This window comes from Carettochelys insculpta, chromosome 16 (genome assembly GCF_033958435.1).
Source record: "Carettochelys insculpta isolate YL-2023 chromosome 16, ASM3395843v1, whole genome shotgun sequence".
NCBI lineage: Eukaryota > Metazoa > Chordata > Testudines > Carettochelyidae > Carettochelys > Carettochelys insculpta.
In genome coordinates this window covers 19,011,304-19,038,970 of record NC_134152.1, presented here as the reverse complement: position 1 = coordinate 19,038,970, position 27,667 = coordinate 19,011,304, and the positions used below count along the sequence as shown (strand labels likewise).

Genomic DNA, 27,667 nt, shown 5'->3' with positions numbered 1-27,667 from the left:
GGCGTGTTAATGAGGCACTTTGGAAGATGCTAATGAGGCGCTGGTATGAATATGCAGCACCTCATTAACATAATGGCCACTGTGCATAATTTGAAAGTGCCACTTTCCAGATGCATACTGCTTATGTAGACGGGGGCCTTTTGAATGGACCCCTCTGACTTCGAAAACCCCTTCTTCCTATTTGGTTTTAGGAAGTCAGGGGGTTCCTACACCAGCGGCAGAATTCTGAAAGCAGCACTTTTGAATCGCGTGCAGCTGCCATTATGCTAATGAGGTGCTGCATATTCATGTCTGTGACTCATTGTGATCTTCCAAAGTGCCTCATTAACATGCCACCTCCAAAAGGAGGGGGCACAAGTAGACCTAGCTTAGAAGTGCCTACCTTGTCCTCATCTTGCTGTCTTCCAGTTTGTAGGATGCTAGTGTGTGGGCTGGGAGTGAGAGAGAAAGCAGGTGGTGCGGGAGCCAGAGCAGAGCAGAGCCTGGTGTGGGGGAGGGATGCGGTCTGTGAGTGAGCTGTTAGAAATCAGGGCTGGGGGGGTGTGTGGGAGTGCCGGAGGCAAGGATATGGGGCAGGAGGCTGAGAGGAGCCCTGGGGCGGGGTTCTGGAACATTGTAAGCCATCTGATATTTTTGCAGCAGTATAAAAAGAGAATGAACCCTACTAGGCCAATTTAAACCTCCCCCCCACCCCAATTTAAATTTCACTGGAATCAGTGGATTTACAGCAGATCAATTATGGTGCCTGTTTTTCACCCCTTCCTCCCCAGCTCCGCAGTCCCAGCCTAGCTAGCTCCTTGATTCCCCAGAGCAGGGCCAGCTTAAGATAACGGCTGCAGCCTACTAGTTCCCAAACAAATGCTAAAATTAATGGAAATCAGTTATCTGGAAATCCACCTCTAATTGAAAAGTCAAACAAACAGAAGCTATGGTAAAGTTCTCCCATTTTTCAATTTACCATATATCAATTAGTAAAGCAAGATGGGATATTTCAAAAAAAATTCATTAGTTTTCAGATAGCTGCAAAATTTCAAAAGAATTACGATGTAAAAAAAAAAATGTCCCTTTTAAATCATTAACACCTATGCAAAATGGGGCAGCCAGACTACCTACCCCCATCCCGTTTCTCCCATCACCTCACCTTTTTCCACCTCCTCTCAATGGGTGGGGGAGGGGGCTGTGGCTCTGGTCTTTGAGAGAAGACACAGGCAGAAAGACTGGATTAGGGGGTGAGCCTCCCCAAAGGTGGGGGGTTCTACCTGCCACACCTGCCTGAGCAATTTAAAATGGCCTGGGACTCCCAGATGCTTTTAAATTTCCTGGGGTACTGGCACTTGTCCATATGCCCCCCATCCATTGGTGGGCCAGGCTGAGTCCCTTGTCATGCTCCAAACCACAGGCCCCAGTCTGCAGCCTCCTTTTTCTGCACCCCATATCCTTCATCCTAGGCTCTGCCTCAGAGCATGCACTCATAGCCAGAGCCCCCTCATTCCATCTTGCATGCCAGCCTTCTGGCCCAGCCTGGAGCATTCCATTTCCATATTCTGAACCCATTATGTGTGTGCTCACCCTAGATCCTAGGGGGGCCCCACAAAATCCAATAACCCTGGCCTCCAGAACAGTTAGTCCAGCCCTACTAGCGTTCGTCCATGATTCAACTTCTTTGTCCGCTTCTTTGTGTCTGCTCCCTCCTGAGCCCTGTCCCCCACCCTTCATGAGACTCCCAAAAACATGATTCCCCATCTAACCCCTGGCCTGGGTCAAGCTGCCTTTTACTCCAGAGGCCTGTCTGTTTGGTACTGCCTGTGGGCTATCAAGGTAAGTGCAACCCCCCAGCAGCTCTCCTCCCTTTTCCCCAAGCAGTGCTCCTGTCCCCGCAGCCCCCACAATTCCCCATCATAGGGTCCTGCCCTCCCTATCGCAATCTTATTACCTGCCCACAGTGTTTGTGTGTGTGTGTGTGTGTGCGCATGGGGGAGATATCTGACACAGCCTACTCTGTCCTCAGTGTGAGCAAAGAGTGCACAGCAGCCACGCAGCCTGACCCCCCCGCCCCAGCCCCTCCTTCACCCCACCCCCATCGCCCCAGGGACTGTGGGCAAACGTGTGTTTAAACAGTCTGTTTAAAGAGCCCATCTGCCTCTCCAGCTAGCTCTTTAAACAGACAGCCCCTGCTGTTTAAAGAGCTGTCTTTAAAATTCAGGTCCCTGCTTTGCAACATATGGGATGGTTAGCCTGCTTTTAAGAAAAGTTGGGATGCTCTCTGGGGAGCTAAGAAAAGGGACCATCCCGGCTAAAATAGGACAGATGGTCGCCCTAACCATAGCACAAACTGAGGGGACAAGAAGTCTTAACATTTTCATGCAGCTATCAGAACCGGAATGTTCTTTAGAGCAATTTACATACAACAGGGAAACAGTTATAGCCAAGTATTTGCTGTCCCTTAAGTTCAAAGGAAGCTACATCAATAGGCTCCACAGCCTCAATGTAATTTCAGAGATTACTTCTGTTAATTGTGCAGACTTTTCCTATCCATGCCAACAGACTTCCCAAGTTCAGTTATATGTGCCTTGCTTAGCACCCATTATTCCAAGCTGAATCATGGAGCCAGATAATCATTTTGCTGTAGGGGAGCTATGACTCTCAGATTATATGTTGAAAAAGAAAACTTGGAAATGTGTATTCACAATTTAAAAGAGCTTCTCTCATTCCTCACTGGTTATTGAGTGGTTTAGGGAATTGATCTGTGTGATCAAGCTAGTCTGAATGCACTGGTCATAAGGATTTGACACTGCCAAGTATTAAGGATGCTGCCGCTGATCCAATCCGAACACAGGTACCGATTTACATCAAAATCCATTGCATTAGAGAGACAGAGGTAAACTCATTTTTAAAAAATAAGTGTCCTAATCTGTATTATCACCAGTACAATATACTATAGCCTTTAGCTGACATTTCACTGTATATATATGTATATTCTTGCTTTTCTGCGTTTCATTCACAACCCACAGTGAAAAACAGATGAGTCAGTTTCTTTCGTGTTACTAGAATCTAATCAATTCCAGTTCTCTGCTCTCAGGCAGCAACACAATATTTGGTTTATAAACCCAGCAGTGAGGACTGTATTTTTCTAGAACATTGACTTGAAAATGTTTTTGTAACCCCTACATTCTGGGCCACTCAGGTGACAAAATCTTTTTAAATCACAAAGATGTTGTAAAAGGACAGTGCTGGGAATCAACATCCCTCGCTTTGAAAGTAGAAGTCTAATTTTGCCTCAACGTGTATGTTTCATAAATTCCCCAGTATTCAGGAAACTTGACAGTAAGCCTCTGACTGTACTCTATTCCACTGACATTTTCTTGTTTACATTTTATCTTATATAAGGCTTGCTTGCAGCTCTGCCTCTGTGACAATTCCAATCACACATGACTTCCAAATGTAACTCTGATGAATGCCCCCATCTAACTTTTTTTAAAGTTTCCAGCTCAGTTTAATAGCAGGTCATACATCACTTACCACCAGTCACTCTGTTAAACATGCAGCCTGTGCGTCTGCATGCAACAGTTCACCTAGCAAGAGGAACAATTTCCACTCCTTTTTAAGTTGCTATTAAAATTCATACATGTTTGAGATGGCGCTCTGTAAGTTTGTAGGGAACATTTTAAGCTAACTTTGATGAATGCTATGTAATCCAGTGACACTTTTTAGAAGGCACCAGGGTTTTTCTTTACCTCCCTATTTAGAAGCTAAACAGCAGCAAAGAAGCTGCAAGATATACGGTGTTACTTGGCAGATAGGCTCCTATCAAGGAGGGCCTTACTTTCCTTAATTTTGGTTCAGATTGAACCTTTCGAATCCAGAAGACTCTCATCCAGCAGCATCCGTAATCCAGCATGATTTTAGTTAGCCAGGCAACCACTCATCATGGGTGTAGCCAAGTTTCCTATAGTCACATCAAGTTTGTTTATAGCCACCAGTCCTGGCTTTCAGTGTTCTGTGCTGTTGTTTAACTAATTTACCCCTAAATGTCTTCTAAGAGCCCAGCAAGAAGTGGAATTGTTGGTAAGGCTGCTAGACAATATTGATCTCCCATAGTCCTGCAGATTCTCTTGTGCGGCACCGGTGAGGTGCCAGGGATGCCAGAATACAGAGGTTCAACCTGAATTGATTTTCCTCTGCCTAGATTTGCCAGAGCAATTTCTGACTTCAGTAGGATTATACTCTTCCTTTGCCCATGTGGAAATGACCATGCAAGCTGAAAGGCAAAATAGAATCTGGACTGGACTGGCATCTGCAGCTAAAAGATGCAAACAGAATTGCTCCTCTGTGCTGGAAGTTCAGATTTTCCCAGTAGACCAGCGCTGGTCAAATAATTGGCTGATGTGCATGAATTTTGTGATTTTTTTGTTTTTTTTCTTTTCACATAAGCTATTCTCATATAACTCTCTCCTGCCCCCATTATTTGTCCACCTCTGCTAAGGGACCAACATGAGGTCAGGCACACAGCAACAACCCAGGTCTTTCGGAAGTGGATTAAAAACTAAAATTATACAAAATCAACATAGCACAGACAGAATGGATCAAAAACTGGCTCACTGATAGAACACAAACTAGAACCATCCATGCAGAATCATCACTGAACAGGTGAGGCATAGAGACTGCTTCTTGGCGGTGCTAGTTAACCTGATCAACTGACCTGGGAAAGAACATAGAATCATCACTGGGTAAAATGAAGATGAAGCAAAAATTGGGGCATTGGTAAATTCTGTAGATTGTAATCTTGTACCCATGGTAAATCAGGTACAAAGCAGCAGTGCTTTTTAACTTATCTCAATGTAAATGTATTTAAGAACAAAGAATGGAAGCCATACTTACATGATAGGGGAGATTGTTGTTAGGGCCTTCAAGTGATTAAAAACATTAATTGCAATTAATTGTGTGATTAATCTTGGGGCTGCTGGAGTTTTCCTGGCCCCAGCTGGGTTCTCAGCAGCTGTGGGGCTGCCAGCAGGGCTCCATGCCCTAGCTGGCCAAGGTCCCATGGCTGTGAGGCTGCCTCCAGCTGGGGTCTCTGGGGTTATGGGGCTGTTGGCAGGGCTTCATGCCCCAACTGGCTCCCAGTCACAGGGCTGCTGGGATCTCCCCACACCACCTTGAAACTGCAGGGCCAATAATTGCTTTTTTCTAGGGCTGTTAATTAACAGTTAACACATTTAACCCACATTAATTTTTTTATCACTTTAAATTTGTTCTGCCTTAATTGCAGGTGTTAGTGTACATTAATTGACAGCCCTAATTGTTTTATTTCTGTCTTTGACAGTGGAACAACCACTGCTGGAATAATTTGTCTAGTTCTGGTCTTCACAATTTGAGATGGATGTTGAAATACTAGAGAGGGATCATTGAAGAGCCATGAATATGATAACAGTGTTAGGAAACACGTCTTGCAGGGATAGACTCAAGGCACTCCAGCAGGGCTGACAGCCACCATGGGCCCAGGGGCAAGGTGGGAAGGGGCCCCAGTGCCAAGACCGGGGATGGGTAGGGCCAGGAAAAGGCGTGGGGCCTAGAGCAGTCAACCATTAGCATCTCCCTGTCCTCAAAAGACGTGGGGAGGGACCTGGAGCTCCTGGTCCCTTTGAAATGCTGGGCCCAGTGCAACTGCCCTCTGTGCCCTGCCCCCCATTAGGGGGCCTGAGACACTCAAACCAGTAAGCTTAACAAAGGAAAGGTTAAGGAATTGACTTAGTTCTGGTGGGCAACAAATATTTGATAATCGCCTCTAGGTGTAATATGATCCAATGGCTGGGAGCTGAAGCTGCAAAGAAGGCATGTTTTTAACAGTGAGGGTATTTAAACCCTGAAGAATTTACCATGGGTTGGCATTGATTCTCCATACCTGGCAATATTTACATCAAATTTTGATTTTCAATTCAAAGATTTGCCCTAGTTCAAATAGAGTTATTGTACATGTACTTTTATGGTTGGACTACAACAGCGGTCAACCACCTTTCCAAGGTGGAGTGCCCAAATTTGACCTTTTGACCTCTACATATGCTCTGAGTGCCAGTGACACTTTTGTTAGCATTAGCAAGTCTCTTGTTGATCCACAGGCTTTGAACAAGCTCCCAGCTGCCTGCGGGAGAGAGGTGGGACTGAGCTCCTGCCTCACATCAGTGAAAATCGGGTCATGTGCCACTCTTGGCATGTGTGCGGGAGGTTGCAGACTCCTGGGCTAGAAGGTTGCAATGGTTCCTTCTGGCTGGGAATCTCTGGGTTTTAGTTCTAATGATTTGAAAGGCGACCAGCCCTGCCTCCTGTCCTGGAGGATTTTCCTGGAAGGCCCGGACTGGGCTGGGAGTCCTGTGTCATTCCCTGGGGAGAGGGGGTTATTTCAGGGAACAGTGAGGACTAGACTATGTAAAGCCAATAGACACCATTTCAGCCAGCACTGGGCTCTGGTTCTCTGAGTAGATCTGTGCACCATATTTAGTCTGCTGCTGTGTGCGGATAGCTCCGGTATTTCATATCCACTATGCAGATGGGAATTCCTGGAGGAGCCTAGCTTTCCCTTTTTGGGATGTCTCCCATGCACTGGTCTTGCTGAACAAAACTGCTTGCTGCTGGGGCTGTGTGCAGCTGAGGCCTGAAGGTTTCAGAGGGATTGACAAGGACCAGATTCACTCCCAAGACTGGCTCCATGCACCTTCATGTCCTTCACTCCCCCCAGCAGCTGGTGCCTGCCTCTGTTTTTTTCCACTACATTTCCACCATTCCCCACAGCCATGTAACCATCCTCTTCTTCCTTTTATGGCCAGAGGGAAGTATGTTTGTATGGATAAGTTATTTACAACTCTCTCAGGAACCAGGATGAGCTGCAAAAAGCAAGACCAACTTCTGCAAAATTGGTGGGGAGCTGGGAAAAAGAACCTTCTTATTCCCCAGAGACAGACAAGGCTTAAAACAGCCCCAAGCTCAAAATGTTACATAAACACAAGGAGACAGACAGACCTCCACCCCTGCACTTCTGCTGTGTTGGGAATAACATCCCTTTCCCAAGCAACTCATACCGAACCCATCTTAGCTCCACATCAATAGGCGGATAGTCTGCGAAAGTAATGGGACCACAGCTCCAGGCTACCTGTGGTCTGGGTTTGCCGTCTTACTGGAGCCCCAGCTGGGAGGTGTACAAGGGGAGACAGTTCATGTAAGGCAGGAAGGGGTGAAAGTGTCTCATTTGGTTGGTCCAAAGCAACAACCCAGTTTCTTTCAGGGAAGTGGTAAAAAGAAACAAACCTGTCAATTTCAGGCATCTGCTAGATAGCACTAGATGTAATTGGATGTCAGAAAATAAGGGTGGATAGCCAGGTTCATAACCTTGTTTGGATTTTTGTTTGTTCATTTCAATGAAAGGTTTGGGGAGGAGTCGCCAGCCCTGACCTGGGCCCTCCCAGAACAGGGGTCTTCTCTGATGGTCTCTGGTTTTTAGCCCAGGTACTGTGGTTTCCAGCAGGAGGTGGTTTCTAGGGCCCCTCCCCATTGACTGGATTCTCCTCCTCTATATAGAGAGGCTGCGAAGGCAGAGAGGATTTGGACTGTTCCAGCTGTTAGCTGTACAGGATCCGGCCTCTCCAATTCACTCTTTGCTTCCCTAATTGGATATCTGTAAGTACTACAGTGACCAGAGGGACTCTGCTGCCAGCGGGAGGGGGCAGGGAGTGAACAGATGTTTACAACATAGTTACTTTAGCAATCTAAGTAATAGTGTGTCTTGGCAAAAGCAGTTTATGTGTGAATTACTTTCTGGTTATAAACATTCATTGCTTTACCTTACAAACTGTATTGTGACTGACCCCCAAAATACGCTTGATTGGCTTACTCCTGGTTTGCATATTGCAAAAAGAGCATTCAGGTTAAAATTCACTGGAAGATCATGAGAACTGTGAAAAAGCCTGCATGTGGCATGAGAAACTCATCATTTGTTTTATATCAGGGCTATCACTGCATCAATTCATAGAAAGAATAGAGGAATAAATATACATGAGATGTGTATAATATAATAAAATTTTTCAATTCTGTAGCAATTTTTTAGACAGTATCAGGCACAAAAACTAGTTAACTTTGCATGTGTGTCCAGTAAAGAAGTTGTAATAAAAACAGTAGTAGTTTAGCAGTATGGTTTTTTAATCTGTCTTCAGTAATGCATAGAGTAACTAAGTTTTAATATTAAATTGATTACAATATAAAGGTATTATATTGATTAAAATATAATTAGCTTTGTTAACTTTATATTTAATTGCACAGTAAAAAACCCTTTTAAATATGAAAGAGAAGCATTAGAAAATACTTTTATATCAACCCCTTTACTATTACATAAATAACATAAAAACAAAAAAGCAGTCAAGTAGCACTTCAAAGACTAATCAGAGAGTTCATTTTTGATCATCTTTTGTTTATTGTAAAGAATTTTGATTAAGTGGTTCCTCAGTTTCTTAGAGAGTGTGTTGCATAAATGCTCACTGTAGTTGGTGTAGTATGTTGATTGCAATGGGTTTTTCACTGTCAGTCCGTTGGGTACAATGTCCATTTTCTTGTATTTGGAGAGAAAGATGATGTCTGTCTGGCTCTGGGCGAGTTTTTTCATGTAGCTGATGGATCTCCATTGCTGAGGGACTGACAGTGAAAAACTCATTACAATCAACGTACTACGTACAATCAACGTACTATACCGACTACAGCAGGCATCTATGCAACATGCTCTCTAAGAATTAGTCTTTAAAGTGCTACTTGACTGCTTTTTTGTTTTGATAGTATATAGACTAGCACAGCTTTCTCTCTGTTACAATAAATAAGATAGATATGCATGTTAAGATTAGAAAGAGGTCACCACTAAACCAGATTTCTTCACTGTTAATGAGTTGCACTTGTTGGTGTAGTTCATTTGCAGAGGTTTAAAGATGTTTTTCCCTCCAGTCTCAGAGACAGAAATTATGCGATAAACTTAACTTGGTAATAGAAGTGGTGTGACTTAAGAAAAATGTCAGTAGATGGCAGTATAGAAAGCATTATTGGCATCGCAGTTAAGTCTCACTGACTTTTATATTCACTTATTTTAGTTAATTCAAACATGGGATAGCAAAGTCAGTGAACGTAATTTGTTTTTTCATTGTTAGATGTTTTGTAACTATATTATTTTTATTGCAAAAATGTTCATAAACTTTTTCAAAAATAAATTATATTTTTTTCAAAAGTTCCTAGTACCAATCAGGTCCTAAGAATGTATTTTGGAAAGGGCTGAAATTCTGAACTAAGAATCCACATCACTTTTAAATCTCAAGCCCTGAAACTCAAAGTATGAACTACAGGAATATTAACTACTGGAAAGCTAAAAGCTTGATTGAGTGGTAGTGTTAATTGAGTTCATGTTACTGCTCAGGCTTTATGCACTTGGATGTAAACAATGTTTTTATTACCACATTTGCAATGGACATGTTATTCCCTAAAAGGTATTTGTTTTGAATTTGTTATCATTACATTTTTGTGGAACACTTAGTATTGAGAAGAACATGACCATATATGGTAGCATCATGCATGGATGTATGCAGTGGATCCAAAGCTCTTAACAATTACTATGACTCTTAGTTGTGTATCTGCTGACTTTTCTTTTAAACCTGTTCATGTTACGTGGAATAAGGGAAAGTTTCTTTAGCCTTTTCATTCATGGCTCTTTTTGAAGGTTGGGTCAGTACATGCTGTTTATAGTCTAGTGAACAAACATCCATATTCCAGAGTACATTATTGTAAATTCAATTCTGTAGGCAGGAAACTGACTTACTCGCTTTTTTCTGTAATTCATAATGTATATAACCACTTAGGATAAAGCAATTATTCTGATTTCTTTGAAATTTTTAACTGTCAGTTACACAATCAGTTATATAATAGCTTGGACGATGAGCGCCTGGGAAGTCTGCCAATCAAACAAGGTAATTCAAAGAAAAATACTAACGATGAGTTTTTCAATAGTGAGAATTTCATTAAAAGGAGAGATCAGAAGAGAGAAGCATATGAAACCATTACAATGCACATTCTTAAAACCATCTCCAGAGAAATTGAACCTATTAATAAATTAACACTTTCTATTTTCAAGTGCTGAACAATGCAAACTAATTAACACACATGGAATATCCTCATAGTTCAGGACATCCAGAGATTGTGTCTTGTCAAGAGTCATAAGAGAAGTCTGTCTGAAAGGCAAACTTGGGAACTCCAAGTTTCTGGTGCCACGTTTATACCACAGGGCTGCTGATTGCTTCAAGAAATTGGATATGCTGAATCTAGTGACATCTGATGTTTGATTTTACTGTCTTCAATATCACTTGCATATCAAGTGCAGTAATATCCACCTAACCCTTATCCAGCCAGAAAAAACAAACTAGTATGCCTATGGCAGTGCTTTAATTTATGCCAGACCTGGGGTGTTAAGAGCAACTCCTGCGCCATCCAGTTCCTGTTAAAATTAAGAATATTCTTTAGGTTCGTATCTGTGTGGGGACTGGGGTGGAAATACTTCCTGGCTCCCCAGCTGCCACTCCCAGACAAGAAAGAGATAAGGAAGATCTGCCTAAGGTGCTATTGTAGCACAAGAAATTATGAATTTGGGCCAAACCACTGGTTGTTTGCTGTGTTCTCTGCTTTGGTACGCCCTATGAAGACATGAATTGTTTATGAAAGTAATACTGTGCCAGTGATGATAAGCAGATGATAGTCTCCCATATATTTTCCGTAAGCCGGTGATAAGCCTTTTGTACTGGGACACGTGTTGAGGAAAAAACGGGTGAGGAGCAATTGCTTTCCCACTTAAACAAGAAGGGTTTCTCTTAGCCATGACCAGGGAAGAAACACCACTAGGTCAACAAAGGTTTAAATAAGTGCACTTCCTGGACATGTTTATGTTTTTCTCCAACACCTATATACACTGTGTGTATTGATTGTAAAGCACAGCTGTCAGATTCTGTCATTCAAAATGAGGTGCGGAAAGGCAGTGAAGACCATGTAGAGATGAGCTGGGGTTGGGGAGAAAGAAGGATGAGCACCCTCTCCTGAGAAGGTAGGGGTTCATGCGCATGGGTGTTTGTGTAGAAACATATATTTTATGCACCCACTCACCCACTTTGTTTTGCTGATTGGCGCATTCTGAAGACAAAACATTCACACTTCACAAGTAAGTGATCAAGGGCTCATAAATAGTAGGAAGAAAAGAGACCACCTGGAGGACCAGGGATGGGGACAGGGGTTAATACATGTATTTTGGGGAGTGGGAGAAATATAATTTAATTTGAGTCCTATTTGTAATCTACCTTCCTATATGTTTCACATGTAGAGGGTGCAGTGAGAAAGCTTAACATGAGCAACCTTACACAATACCTCCTGAATATCAACCAAATCTTACTCCTGGATACATACATTCAGCACTGACTGAAACTTTTGGGCACTTTTCAGGGGTAGCCTCATGCAGAGTGGAATTTGGCTCACTATTGCAGCAACTCAAAGCGGTAATTAACTTCAAGCCAAAATTCATCAGTAGCAACAATGGCTCACATATGGAAAATAGCTTAAGAGACAGAAGAACACCGTTCAGTATGGACAGAGTTTTCTTTCCCGAGTATCTGTTTGTATCTGTGAGATGCTTGTGACTTCTCTCAATGTGTTTATAGGCACAGTAAGAACTTGTTCTTAATCTTTGGGTGACAAAGCAGAAAAATCCATAGGCCATTATCTAACCAGTGACCAAATTTACACCAGAGTAGGGCTCTTAATCATATTAGAGTTTTTAGAATTTGGGGAAGTTTTTGAAGACATCGGCTCAGAGAATGACTTGGACGGTTGGTTTACACTATCACAGATGGGCCCTTTCCAAGTAACAATATTCATTACAACCTCCTAATTGTTCAGTTACATCTAAATCTGTGTCATGTATCCTAAGTAAATAGGGGAGCTCTTGGTTGACATTACTGGGAGTAGTATTTGGTCTTTTAGAGAATACCGTATGTTGCTTTACCAGCTCTTTCACAATAAATGAACATTTTCTGCTTTCATCTGGACGTAGGTCAAATATTTCTCTCTTGCGGTTCTCTCCTGACGATTTAATGGGCCTCCAGGATCATCTCCTGCCAGCCTTTCACATATGGACCTTTCAGAAAGCACTAACTACAGTTTGAGTTCTGCATGATGAAGTCTGACACCAGTCAGGCCCCCATGTGAATAGACTAAAACTGTTATGCCCCTCTGTGGGTTCAGCTGGTGCTCAGACACAACGAACAAATCTTCCATCTTGTGTTCTTCTGACAATGCCAGTGTCAGTAAAATGAAGCTATTGATAGGGAAGTCCATGAGATTACCAAAGGCACCTAAAGAAGTCAGATGCCCAACTTCCACTGAATTTCAATTAGATTTGATCATCCAACTCCCTCCTGCTCCTCAAAAAATCCAAGTCTTTCTTGTAGGTGTACAATTCATGTTACTCCCAGGGTGCATCTACACTAAGAACTAACTATGAAGTTAACTTCAAAGTTAGGCATTACTTCGAAGTAGCCAGCAGATTTTTCCTTACTTTGAAGTTAACTTTGAAGTAGGGTACCCAACTTCAAAGTCCTTACTCCATTCCCGGAAATGGAGTAGTGCCCTACTTCGCTGTTACTTTAAAGTTATTTTTGTAGTGTAGACACAGCCCCAATGTGATGGTTGGATAGTAAAGTGTGTGTGTGCAGTTGGCCAGGTAGAAATTGGGTGAGTATGTTCACACTGATTCACGTCTCCTTCTACATGAGGACTGTGTGTAGTCGCACTGGCTGACGGGAGTGCCCAACCACACACTGGTTTTTGAACTCCTTGAAATTAATTTTGTGTTTGAAAGCTGCAGATATTCAATTCATTGTCACAGAGGAAAGGCCTGTGTTTTGTCTCTGGCCTTTTCATCGCCCTTTCTCCCATTTTTCCTCCTTGTCTTTTTCTCCCCAGATTTGCTGCTTCTTTTTTCTTAGTTCTTCTGGCAGAACCAGGCAACCAGAGCAAACCAGAGCAGTTACATAATCTCTCCCCTGCTTTAGTGCTTTTACTTTCATCCCTTTATCTTCCTTGTTGCATCATCAAGGAACCGGACTGAGGACCTTGTTTCTGATGTTTGAAAACCACCCAGACACCTTTTTGTCCCACTCTGGAGTGTGTGTGATGGGCTAAGGGACACCTCTTACAACTATCTGTGCTTGCCATCACCAATTCACTCACTTGCTGACACAACGTGGACAGGTCTTCCATCAGTCAGAGCATTGGAAGAAGCTGCTCCACTTCTGGATGGGAGGAAGTGAAGTGGCCACAACTTCCCACTGCTTTCAGTTGAGGAACTGCAACTGATTTATTTGAGTGCCTCTGGAGTCAGGTACAGGATGCTGGCACAGCATCCCTGCTTATACCATCTCTGTTCCAGCACTATGTCAGATAATGCTTGATGTGCCAAGATAGGTTTCAGGCTTGTTACATTTTTACTTGTTATTTGTGCTCTGCTTGTATGCTTGGACAGATGATCTGTCACTATCTGATTAGGATGGGAAGAGTCAATTGAGATGGCTTCACCAGAGTTGTGAATCAGTCTCACTCTGAGAGACTGCTAAACTCATGGCTTCTTTCCCCCCCGCCCCCCACCTTCTGAGCCTGTTTCTTAATCTGACTTTTCCAGCAGAATTAAAATAGTTTAAAATATTGTTTGGCAAATCGTTTGTTTCTGTCTTTTTGGAATGCACTCGGGGAATTTGTTCTTTTGCTAATTATTTCATGATTACACTGGCAAGTCAACAGGCACCCAGAACAAGACATCTTGTTTGTGTCTCATCTTACGTTAACTGTGTGGTTAATAGGACAAGAACTAGGGATGCAACAGGGTTTTGTTATTCATCTTAAAGTAGTACAATGAGAATCTGAATTATAGACACTATTTATGCATTGTTTTTGTCTGATCCTTTGTGTAAAACCACCAAAGATTAAATAGAGGTGATAAATCTATCACATGTCCTTTTAGTGTCTCCAAGGCTTTCTGTTTCTCTAGGTGATGTCTGACACAGTGATCCAAAATTACAATGACCTTGTCCCTGAAAAGCATATCTCAGCCAAATGAGTCCTATAACACTGTCAATTTCACTACCTGACTGAGTAAATATAACTAGTTAGGAGGAACTGTAATGCACTCCCCTTCTTCCTGCACCTAAGGCTATGTCGATGCTGCCGCATAAATTCAGATCTAAGGCACTTAGCTCAATTTTAAATTTGCTGACACATCAAATACCATTATTTCGAATTTAGTGGACACTGTGGCTGATGTTCTTATTCCTACACTCCGAGTAGAATTAACAGGAAGTTTGAATGTAAGTGTTCAGATTAATGGTAGTGTAGAAATAGCTTCAATTTAAATGGTTTTATTGGCCTCCAGAGGAGACCCACATGTATCCCACAATGTCCTCCAGTTATCCATTCTGGCCAGTTGCATCTCTGATGCTGTGCAGGTGTGCAGGAAGTAAGGTAACAGGAAGCCTGTGAATTTAAGATTTTGGGGGCTGGTTGTCACCAGGGGTGGGGCTGGGGTTGGGGGAGGGGAGTCACTAACTTGACTTTGCCTGGATTTGCAGGGAGGTGAGGATACCCAAATTCAAATTTAAAAACCCAGTGTTACAAAATCAAATTTAAAAAAATCGAATTTATCTCATAGTGTAGACGTAGCCTCAGTCCACATCTCTGCCGAAGCACAGGGCAGAGGTCAGTCTTTTATGGGACTTTGACGAATAACACAACAACATAATTAAACAGCTAAGGTAGTGCAATTCAATTTCATACTATAATGTAGGCAATTTGTTAGCAGCATTAAAAATGGTTCTGAAAACATTTCCAAATCAGCTATTTTGTTGTAATTCTGCTGGGTTACACACATTTCCCCAGCTGGTTGCTGCTACATACGTTTCAGAGCAAGAAATTCAAGGAACTGGATTCCTTAGAACCAGAGGAGAACGGCAGCTCCAAATGCCTCAGTTCAGCAAAGCAGTCTGTAGAGCCTCGTGGCCAGTAGCACTTGTAGAGCTGGAGTCAATAGGCATCTCCTCAACTTCCAGCAAGATAAGGAATTTGGCTCCAAAGCGACACAGGGTCTGGGACACAGGAGATGCACCATAGTCCTGCATTGTTCAGTTATTGAGACCTCAGGAGTGCCACCAAGTCCCCAGTCTTTTCACCACTGAGCTCTGATTGGGTCAGCTCTCAGACGGTGGATGTGTGGTAGGTCTGAGACAGCTTGCCTTTAGTGGAAAACTTCTGAAGGGTTTCAGCGACACTTACTGGGGTTGCCCAGTAACTACCAACCTTCTTCCTGCGCCCTTCTGACTGAGACTAAGTCTACACAGCAAAAGCTGTGAATGGTTAGCCTATTGAAGCCAACTTGGATCTCAGCAGTGCAGGTAGCAGCCATGGTAAAGACAAAGCAATATGGGCAGTAAAACCCCAGCACAGACACTGAGCGTGTACTTAACTCGTAGCTTCATCAGAATTCAGTTTGTGGTAAGCGAAGGGTTACTGTGTGACCACAGAGACCTAACAATTCAAAGTGAAAAGTGGCCTAAATAAACCTTGTTCCTAGCTTCTATATTTTCTTCCTCTGATTCCCCATATTCTAGTTATTTCTGTATGGTGGCCATCACCCTAGGATCTAGGTCTATTTTTACATGGTTTAGCATGATTGATACAAATGAATATTTTCAACAAAGAGGGCATGGTCAACACTACAAAGTTAGGTCAACATATGCCACCTTGCATCAATTTTGTTGAAGTGGTTACATTTAAAGTGGCCTGTTACAAGGACACAGGAACACCATCTCCCCAAGTGACCTTGAGCCAGGATTACACTGAGATCAATGCAGCATATGTGTAGACAATGTGTTACTTATGCTGACCCTAGCAGTCCTACAGCAGCAGTTGCACGACGCCTGACAGCAAATGCTTCCATCACAATTGTGAACTTCCCTTCTCAGGGGTCACACAGATCAGATGACAGCTCCCACTTCCTCTCCTCATTCCCCTTAAAGGCCTGGACATTTTTGAAATGCTTTTCCTAATTGCTCAGCTGGAGGAGACACCCAGCTGGTCTCCTTTGTGGTGTGCAACTTCCCAGCTGATTGTGTTCCTCACACACTCCAGCTTGGGGTAGATAGGAGATATGGGATCTCCTGGGCTTGTCAGGAGAAGCACCAGTACAGACCAGACATAGACACATGGACGTTGATGAGTAGATTGCTCGGTGGTTGCAAAAGGAGTATGACAGGGACCAGCAGCTGGGCCATGGGAAAGTGATGAAACCGGATCAGGTTTACCGGAAGGTGAGATAGAGACGAACAGTCAAACTGGTGCCAGGCCACAGACCTGCCACTTGGAAAAAGAGCTGTGTGCCATACGCATCAGAGATCCTGTCACCACCATCTTACAGACCACCATGGGATATCTCCAAGGAGCCCGAGTCACAGGCCGTTGGTGTAAACAGCCAGAATGAGAAGGAGGTGGAGGAGGAAGAGGCAGAGGATGGGACACATGCGACCAGGGGTGGGTCCCGCTGTGCTATGAGCCAGGACCCATTAGAGACTCTACCACATAGTCAGTCTCAGCACTCAAGCAAGGGTGAGCCCAGAGCATGAGACGGAACCTCAGGTAAGTGCATAATTGTATTCTACTCCCAACTTAACAGGATACAGCTATTGACTTTGTCATTAATTTCCTCACACTAGGAAGGGTAGCAGTTTAACAAAGAGTGGTAGAAAAGTAGTTACTTGCTTTTTATTCCCCCGTAGAGTTAGGTAAGAGAAGGAGGGGCGCATGGAACAGTTTGTTTATTTTCACAGGGGTATCCCTGAATCCTTCTCTGAGATCTCAGTGGAACTTTCATGGAGGTTCTCTACAGTTCTCTTCTGAAGGTTTTTACAGCTGGTGGCCTCCTTTTTCCTTGTTGGACTTTTCCACTCCAGTCAGTGATAACTGGCAGGCATCATTGCAGTGCACAGGCTAGCAGCATCCAGGCCTGGCAGCTTCAGGACACCAGCAACCACCATGTCTGTGTGTTTGTCATCCTCAGGAATGATATATATCAGCTAAAATCACCATCATCTCTGGAAAATGGTGCCAGTATTCAGTGCCATTGCCTGTATTCATAGTTTCACGCAACTGAGCAAATCCCAACTAATTTGCCTCACCCTGACTGGCCATACTCAGCACAGATATTCTGAAACAGAAGTGTCAATGAGCAGGTCTTGTTTAAAACTTTAGCTGAATCAGAGAAGGGAATTCTGGCGCTTAACTTTCACGTTCTATTGTGACTCTACTGACTCTCTGTCTTTTATCTGTAGCTGTTGCCATTGTGGCCTTGTGAGGTCCCCCTCACCACATCTGTGGAACACCTGAGGCAGAAAAGGAGGCGAAAGAAGACTTGGCATGACAAGTTCAATGAGATCAAGCAAGTCAGCGCTGCATCAGACCATAAGCAATGGGCCTGAAGGGTGAACATTGCAGACGGCCTGAAGAAAGACAGAGTGGACAAGAGAAAGGATCAGGAGCCCTGTCAGGAAAAAGATGGAGATGTGCTAGACTGAGGTGCACCTAACGGAGCTTCTCTTTGCTGTGGACTCTTGTGGAGTTCAACAATCGCAGACTCACCGTCGAATTGCAGTCCATGAGAACTCCATTACAGCACCTCCCTACTAAGGCCCAAACATTCCACGTGGCATCAGGGGACCCTACCCTACCACTTACCCTGGGTGACATTAAGGACAACCACATCTTCACATGACCTGACCTATGAAAGTCACAGTTGCTGTATGTGTAGGTAAAATGGACATGAATGTTCTTTCGCCTTGTTAAGATCTCTTTCATCAATTTATTAAGTTTTTATGTATTTACTGTACAATTGCACAGATTTTTCTTTTGATAGGTTTTATTGCTGAATAAAATTCTGTTATTTGTAAAAGAACTCATCTTTACTAGTTCACAATATGTGCTGTGGGGAGCTTAGCAATTCTGAAAGCATCCACTTGTTATTGTATGGTGTGACATAACTCATAGGATCCATGAGGAAGCATAAGAAATAGAGTAATCATAAAAGTAAAGTAACCACTGCAAAATCAATAGGTGTATTGAAAGTGGTAACTGCATAGATGTACATCAAGCACCACACAAGTCCTAACTAGTTCCAAAAGCAGCTGGCCCAAGGAGACCACAGTACAGCAAAATGCCTTACTGTTACTCACAGTCAGAATATCTTTCAAAACCTCCCTGAGCTATATAGCTCCATGTTGAATGCTTCTAATAGTCCCTGTGTCTGGCTATTCAAATTCGGCAGATAACCATTCCACCTCAATGACAACTTTTCCTCCTTGGTTTTACATATATTATGCAGGATACAACAGGAAGCTATACCCACTCGGATGTTTTTTTCATTGAAATCCAGTCTTGTGAGGAAACACTAGCAGCCCTTCAATCCACAAAAAATGCATTCAGCTGTCATTTGGCACCTACTGAACTGGTTGTAGACTCTTTCCACGGTACTGTTGAGGGGGCTGGTATATGGCTAGATGAGCCAGAGGAATGAGTGGTTTCTGAGGATAGCTATTGGCATTTTAATATCACTGATGGTAATCTGCCAATTGGGAAAGAAAGTCCTTGCTTATAACTTTCTGAATAGCCCTGTGTTCTTAAAGATGCAAGTGTCATGCAAATACCCTGACCTGCCAACACGGATGTTAGTGGATCGTCTCTGGAGATCCACCTGCACTTGCACGACCACAGAAAAGATGCCCTTTCTGTTGCAGTACTTTGTGGCAAGGTAGCCTGGTGCCAAAATAGATATATGCATGCCACCTATTGCTCCACCACATTTTAGGAACCTCATTGCTGCAAGTCCATCAGCAATGGTTTGCATATTGCCAAGACTCAAAGTTCTGTGTAGCACTAGACAATTAATGGCCCTGCACATGTGCATGATAATGGCTCCCAGAGCAGATTTTCCAACTTGAAAATGATTTCACACTGTCCAGTAGTAATCCAATATTACTTGTTGCCAGAGCATGGCCATCATTCAGTTCTCTACTGCCAGTGAAGATATCCTTTTAGTGTGTCTGTTCTGGAGGGTTGGGGTGAGCTCAGCACACAGATCTATGAATATGGTCTTATCCAACTGAACATTCTATAGCCACTGCTCATCATCGTAAGTCTGTATTATGCTGCTATCCAACCACTCAGTATTCATTTCTCGGGCCCAGAAGCTGTGCTCCACCATCTGCTCCACGAACACCATCAACTATCTTGAGCTTCTTCTCACTGTGTCCCACAGCAGTCTGTTCTCCACAAAATCATCATGTTCTTCACTGGTTTGATTCCTCTCATGGCTCTGCAAATACCAGAAGATCATACACCCTGTGCTTTCAATGCGCATGACAATAGCGCAAAGCTGTGCAAGCACCATACTTCTGTTAGAGGTAGTGGACTGTGAAGATACAATAATTATGGGATACGGATGACATTGTGGGATGGAGACAGTTGCATGCTGGGAAGCAGACCCCTTGCGCCCACTCACTCCTACATAGCACTGTCAAAACTTCCTAAAAGACTAGATGAAGGTAGATTGCACACTGGGACACCTTCCCAGCATGCACTTCACTGTGCATTGACACAAGGACATCTGCTGAATATGTGCAATGTCAATGTCAGCAGAACAGTGTGATGTGCACAAGTGATATATCTATGGTGGTTCTATGCTGATATGACATGTATCAACCAAAGTGTGTAATGTAGACATGGCCTCCTACTGCATTCCTGTCTCGTCTGCCTCTCATTCTCCCCACAGTCGTTCCCTTCTCTCTACACCCAACCAACACCAACTCAACATCAAGCTATACAATCTTAAGGAACAGAATGCTGAAGAACCTGAGATTCCTGAATTGCTTGCACTAAAAGGGTAATTTTAGATCGCTCTGTAAAAGGCCTGAACCAGACTATTGAAGTCAATTGAATGATTCCCACTAGTTTCGATGAGCTTTGGATGTGACCCAAAAAATGGCCAGACTATTGCAAAGATAGATGATTATGTGAAGTGTTGTAGCCATGATGAGTCCAGGATATTTGTGAAATGTGGGTGAGGTAATATCTGTTATTGGATTAGATGACTGGAAGGAGTGAACTACAGAGGCCTTCTAGTGAGAATGCTTTGTGCTAGAAGCATGAAAGTACGCAAGTCAATTGCTGGTGCACTACAATGACATGACTGGTTCCTGTCTATAAGGTATCTTTCAGTCAAACTGATTCGGAACACAACCATGTATGGTGTAAGGTTTCCTACATATATGTGAGTTTATAAATGTAGATTTCTGTTACATTTCTATGCTTTTGTGTAAGATTTTAGTTTCCCAGTAAGACTAATTAGTAACAATTTCCTTCAAAAGCCAATCATATTTTGTAAATATAATCTGATTAACAGTTTTAAAGGGATATTAGTGAACTCCACTGAGCCAGGCCTGAAGTAATTAAGGCAATTGAATGATGGTGGCAGTTATATACAAATTAATGAAAATCTGCCCAAACATCTGCTATGGCCAGATTCAGAACTACTGGGTGATGTCCATGAGACTGGCAATAGCAATGTGAGATCAGTCTGTGACATCACTGTTTAACCACATTTTTTTAAACTCAGAAGCCACATTTGTCTTTTTTTAAGAACATTTTTTTTTCTTTCTCCCCAGGTGACTGTTGAGCCAAAATGGCACAAAAAAGTCAGCTAAGTGATGATGAGAAGTTCCTCTTTGTCGACAAAAACTTCATAAATAGCCCAGTAGCCCAAGCAGACTGGTCAGCTAAAAGATTAGTATGGGTCCCCTCAGAAAAGCAAGGATTTGAAGCAGCAAGCATCAAGGAAGAGAAAGGAGATGAGGTTATTGTGGAGCTGGCTGAAAATGGAAAGAAAATTACTATCAGCAAGGATGACATCCAGAAGATGAACCCTCCAAAATTCTCCAAAGTGGAGGACATGGCAGAGCTGACTTGCCTCAATGAAGCTTCAGTGCTGCACAATCTAAGGGAAAGATACTTCTCAGGTTTAATTTACGTAAGTAAACTCAGGCTGGTTCTGCTGTGTTGATTGAGTCCTGTCATGAAATGGACACACTTTAGGCAATGCAGAGGTTCTGTGCTTCTGAACACTAATGGTGTGTGTGGATTGTGCCTTTCTTCTGGAAGCTTTTGGTCCATTTTCCCTTTTGACTTCTTTGTATTTTCTACATTTCTCACTGTTTTGACTTCTTCCATTGTAACTAAGGCTGCAGGCTCGGTAGCTGTTTTGCACACTGGCTCAAGGGATTGCCCAGGGGCTTGCTAATTCTGCAAGAATAATGGTGACTTTGAAGGTTTTGTTTAGAAAATGAAAAAGCCTGAATATTATGCCTATTGAAATCAATGGGGGTGGGGGTTGCCTCTGACTTCAGTGGAAGCATGAGCCAGCTCCCAAGTTGAGTGTTTTAGTCATAATCTTTCCTCCCAGCTTCAACACCCGCTTTACCCCTGCCGGCTAAACTCACCATAACCGAACACCAAACCCATCTATGGGGCCTAACTCTGCAGTCCTTGCTCAGACAATATTCTCATTGAAGCTAATATGGTTGCCAAGGTACAAGTCAGCACACAGATTCCAGTCCAGCTAGACACTTCAGCACATGGTTACATTTAAATACATGAATAGTCCTATAGGCAATCAAGTAGAATTGCTTATGTGCATAAGTGCAATGGTGAAACAAGACCATAATGCCATTCGGTATATTCCAGTCTTCTCTGAAATAGTTTCCCTTTTTTGTTCAAATTACTGATCAAAATGATTTTGGAATTCTTTGGATGCTCACATATACTGGATTTGTACAACCAAGATATTTCCATCTACCGGTCGACGCAGATGTATTTTATCATTACCAAATTCTGTAATTAATCATAACCACATCTACTGAATTGTAGAACAAGAGACTCTATGATGTCCAGTAGGGACTTCACCATTGCTATTGTTTTTATGTGGAAAACAGATACTGTGGTGACGTACAGCAGTATAACAAGATGGATAAATTGTGCTGATGTGATATTTGTCACCAGTGGTCAGATGGAAATATGGCACTTACCTGACAATTTTTTTAAATTTTCTCAAGAGTTCCAGAAAAATTCTTAAATTGGAAGATAGAAGTCAGGCAGAAAATTAAGTAGTTTTTCAGTGGTTACAAAGAGACTTAATAATCAACAGATAAAACCTCATAATAGGTTTGAATTCTGGTGCCTTTCTGACAAGAGCTTAACAAATCTAGCAAAATCAGAATTTCTGAAAAAAGTTCACTATGCAAAGCTTCAGCATTTGAGGTGTTTATTAGATTCTAATCAGAGTGATGAATATATTGAACTATTTGCTAAAGCTTATTGAAGGACACTGTCAATTTAGAAGTCACATGCCTGCCTGAAAATGTTTTGCTGCTATTACAAATAGCATTTGTCATAACTGCAAGTGAAAGAAATCGGAGAGGGAAAATTTACCCATTTTTTGTGTTTACTTTGCTCATTTGATAGCACTCGTGAATAATCAGTTCTACTGTTTCTCTAATATAGATACTTAGCATTCCTCCTTATGGGAGTTTCATGCAGCAAAAGAGGTGAGAAAAACATTTTTCTAAACAGGAAAACATGATTTTAAAAATCATGAAAATGACCCAGGAACATGAGAGCAAGAACAGTATCTGAAACTACTTTAGATGTTCTCATCTAAATGGATTTCAGGATGATGCTGTTAATTTAACACACATCAATTAATGTACATCTCTGAAGTACAATGATTCAGTATTTCTTCCAGCTCCATCTGCTGTTCTGTGACAGAAAAACTGCTTCTTCTGACTCAAGAACTTAACACTAGTGAGCACTTGTTACAGTTCAGAGAAATCAGAGGAATTTAAACAAAACTCCTAGCTTCATTCTCGTTCATTCCTTAACTAACAATTTTCTCGTCACTTTTAGTCATGCAGTGCCTCCATTGACTTCTTTGGAACACGTGGACGTAACTGAGAGGAGATTTTGGCCTACAGTGTTTTAAAATCTCTTTCCCTAAAAGACACCACTAATGAAATGTGGTCTTCTCATTTTGCCATAGGCCAGGATAACCTGAATAGAAGATTCAGATTATCTGCCCTGGCCATTTACATTATGTTGCTCTTTTTAATAAATATTCACCAACAAAATTGGACATGCATGATAAAAGCTCCCTGCAAATAAGCTCTGAGGAATAGATTAAGATACATATTTTTATAGTGCTCACTAAACATATGTGAAATAAGAATATTATCAGAGGGAACACAATCTGTCCATATAGAACTAGCTTTTAAGCCAAAGATCCGGTTGACTTTCCTATTATTGCCCAGTGGCATCATCCTGTTTAAGAAAATTTTATTTCAGCACTCCCAAACAGAAACTCTAAGCAAGTTTAAAACTAGTGATCAGTTTTCCCAAATGAGAAAGGCTCAATGGTTTTCGTACGTTTTCTGTGGGGTAGCATAAGGCACAGGAAGAAGACAGAACCTTTACCACTTACACAGTAGCTGACATTCTGAGAGTGGCAATTTTCTGGAAAAACTCCAAGACTATTTTAGTGCATCATGGAAAATTCCAAAAGAAATAAGGATAAAAATTGTCCTTCCTCTTGATAACATTTCATGTTGCTCAGAAAAAATAGAATCTGCCTTCTAAACAACCAAGTTCCGCATAATCCTAGACTAAAAGATGACAATAAACGTGACACTCAGTGAGACATTTCATGCATATTTTGAACAACAAGTTACAAAACTTCCATTGACTACACTGAGATCAGGAGTAAGTAGTGCTTTTTTGTGCCTGTACTTGCTGGAACTGAGTACTGGCACTGCAGCAGCCCCTGCTGCGGGATTGGCTGTGAGGGAGGGGCAGGGAGCTGGCTCAGTACCAGCTCCTCTTTTTTTTTTTTTCCTACAAAAAGAAGGCACTGGGAACCATTTGTGTAGATAGATTAAAACTATGTCATCATTAATATCGGGAAATGTGCACCTAATTTTTGCCTTAACATTCAGACAGTAATTATAGAAATATAGGAAAAATATGTTTGGTCTGGAACCAGAACTATCTCAAGGTGTCCTTCCTTGACTACAGTATTTTGATGTACGGCTCGGTTCTCTTCCATAAGTGTGTGAAGACAGCTGAGCAGTGCTCACCTCCCAGGGAGGATCAGGGATAATGTCTGCACTTTCTGAGAGAAGTTTTAACTTACATCCTGTGCTTGGTAGGGTGCCCAGGAGATGCACTGAATCAATACATAGCCAGAGAACATGGCGCTGCTTCCATCCCTGGATGGTCCAACCTATTTTCTGGCTGTGTCTGTCAGCTCCAGAACTTTTGTGGACTGGTATGTGGGTGATTTATGCTTCTGAATATTCCTGTCCAGCCTAACTATGTTGATGGGACCAACAACTTGATTTAACCCATTGGGAAATATCTTTTAATCTTCACTTCTCACTCTTCAAGGTCTGATTCAGCAAGGCGCTTAAACACATGCCTAACTCAAAGTTCATGAATTCTCCTATTGAGTTCAGCAGGATGAGTCGAATGCTCAAAATCAGGTGTATTCTTAAGTACCTAGGTGAATTGAAGCCAAAGTTAGAACCCTTCTAAAATGGGAAGCCTATGTGCTTTTGTGGAGGGAGGGGCAGATGTTACATATGCAAGGTATAGCCATCCAGTTGTCCTTTATTTAAAAGCTGTAAACGAATCAATTATTCAGTCAGTTAAACCATTCCTTCTGATTGTTTTAGACATATATCGGCCTTCAACATTGTTTATATGAGTCTAAGACAGATTTTTTTTTAACTGAACATTTGCCCAATATGAAGGAAGCCCCATTTGTCCACTTAGCTCGTCTCCTCTCTCTCCAGTATACAGGGTCATTTCAGGATGTGGGATTTCCCTTCAAGACTTCAGTGCCAAAGGGAATCTAGCATTAGTGACCTGCTATAGCACCAGTTCTAGCACAGAAACCTAGAAAGAAGTGAAGATTTGGACCATGTTTTTCTTAATCTCTCTCATAAGAACATGCAGGTGTACCAGCAAATTTGCAAAGGTAGAAGTGCAAGCATTAGGGTCCTTTAACCTAACCAGAAGGAACCACAGGAGTTCTTACGCGTAACCAATCTGTTGATCAGCTCTGCAAACTGATGGATGTTTTTTCAGTGTTTGTTTAACACCATATAGGGAGTTCAGTCTCCTTTTGAAACTTGTGCTGTTTCCTAATATAGTCAAGAAAGGGAAATCCCTGAGCCCATATTTTAAATCTCTGCTGAAGGATACAACCCTTGCACGGTCATATGTTTTGGAAGTTCTTGTGATGGCTATTGTACAACTAAACTCATGCTCAGACATACTCCGAAGGTCCAGGATTGGAAAGATCATATAGCAGCAGTCTCCCATGAAAGAACTCAAATGTTGTATTTAAAAAAAAAGTCCAATAATAATTAATCTATGTAAATATAAACTGAAGGAATTGGAAGATGTTAAATACTTAAATTATTTTAGTTTATATGCTGCAACATAATTTTTCCTTATAATTTTCTTTTTTAATCCTAACGTGAAATTTTGAATGTGAATAAATGGTCTGACGTGTTTATAGTTCTTTGTTTGTGAATTGTGCAAGATATGATCCTGAGATCTTCTCGAACTGCCAGATAAGTCATGCAGACAAATTTCTGCCTGTGAAGTGCTTGCAAATGGTTCACTTTAACTACTTGCTATTCATGATTTGTGGCATGCTGTTAGCTTCTTATGTCATGGGCTATTGTTTCCGCTACTGTTTGGATTGCTGAAACCTTTTAAAGTAAAAGATAATAATGAAAAGCAAACGATGAACAACAAACAGTTGATATTCTTGTTTGCATAAATATCTTTATTCACGTGTAAAGAAAATTTCCTAAACTCTTCTGTTAACAAAAATCCCAGTCAAGGAATAAAAGCAAATAAGCAACAATTTGTAACTAGACTGATTTTTCGCAAACAGCCTTTGCAGTATTCAGCCAGCTCTACATTGTACACATACCACCCTACTAGATTTTTTTTAAAATCAATGTCAGTTTCAAGTTTTTTCCCGCAGTTATCCAGTGGTTTTAATTTAGCAAATTTCTATAAAGAGAGGTTGTAACATTTTTCAGCTCCTTGTAATTGCTCATATACAGCTCTAGAGGCATTTCCATGTACATGTAAGCGTTAAGAACACTGGTGCATCCTCAGCAAAGTAACTGAAGTTGAGAACTGTTACAGTATGCAAAGTATGATGTTCCTTCAGACTATACATTTGGACATACCTTAAAGCCTCGAAATGCATGATTTTGAGTTGTGCTTAAGTCACATTAATGCAAGTTAAGCACAACTCAAAATCCTGCTCCCTCCCGGCCCTGGTCGACGTCCCCCCAGCTCACCCCTCACACATGGCTCTGGCTCAAATTCCCTACCCCGATTCAAACCCTTTGTGCACAGCTCCAGCTCACCACCCCTGCACGTGGCTCTAGCTCAACCCTTCCGCCCCTGTTCAACCACCTTCCCCACACGTGGTCTGGCTCAACCACCCCCCTCCAGCCCTAACCTACCCCAGGCTTAACCCCCCTGTCCCTCTCCCACAGCTCCAACCCCCTGCTAGGCTTAACCCTCCCCAGCTGTCTCCTCCAGCCCCACGACTTACCTTTCAAAAGGAGCTCCAGGTGCTCCAGCTGCTTCCCTGGCTGCAGAACATGTGTTCTGCTGCAGAAAAAGCCAACCCCTTCAATTTAGCGCAATTCTAGTTACCTGAGGGTGCAGGGGATCACACCCCTCACGTAAATTGAGGCACTACTGTACTTGTAGCTACCTCTCATTATTAAATATGATTATATCAGGGGGTTCTCAAACTTCTTTGCATTGTAGCCTCTTCTGACAGTACAAATTATGATATGACCGCAGGAGCTGGACTGAAGCCTGACTGCCCAAGGTCCACTATCCTAAGAGGGAGAGGGGCAAACCCCAAGACCCTCCACTCTGGACAGAGGGGAACAAAGCAGAAGCCCGAGGGTTTCAACCCCAGCCCAGGGCCTATAACCTGAATCCTGCCACCACCGGTTGAGGTCCAAGGGCTTTGGCTTCAGCCCTGGGGAGTGAGACTTGGGTTTTGGCTCTAGACCCCAGCATGTCTAAGGGTACATCAACACAGCCTGGGATACTGACCCAGGTCCAATTTCGCATGCCTAGTGGGGAAGCATGAAATTGAACTGTGAGGAGTTGACAGTCAACCCCAGTACTCCTCAATCTCAAGAGGAGTAAGGGAGGTCGAAAGGAGAGTTTCTCCCGTCACCCTCCCTCGGTGAGGGCAGCCAGATAAGTTGATCGTAGGTACATCGATTCCAGCTACACAATTACCATAGCTGGAATTGCACATCTATGGTCGACTTTACAGTCTAATGTACACCTGGCCTAAGCCAGTCATGGTGATCCCACTCAGATGGGATTGTCAATCACTTTGGAGTACCAACCTTCA

General features: G+C 42.5%; 1 protein-coding gene across 3 annotated transcripts in view; it reads left to right on the top strand.

Annotated features, from left to right (window-relative positions):
• Window positions 1-7,442: 7,442 nt before the first annotated feature.
• Window positions 7,443-27,667, top strand: part of MYH11 (myosin heavy chain 11) — a 118,441-nt gene continuing 98,216 nt past the window's right edge. For 2 of the 3 annotated variants that reach the window (XM_075011267.1, XM_075011266.1), the window contains exons 1-2: window positions 7,448-7,668; window positions 20,814-21,175. In XM_075011267.1, coding sequence (XP_074867368.1) covers window positions 20,831-21,175 — 345 coding nt within the window. In that variant the 5' untranslated portion in view covers window positions 7,448-7,668; window positions 20,814-20,830. Of the gene's footprint in view, window positions 7,669-20,813; window positions 21,176-27,667 lie in introns of all 3 variants that reach the window. The other variant, XM_075011269.1, reaches the window with a different exon arrangement.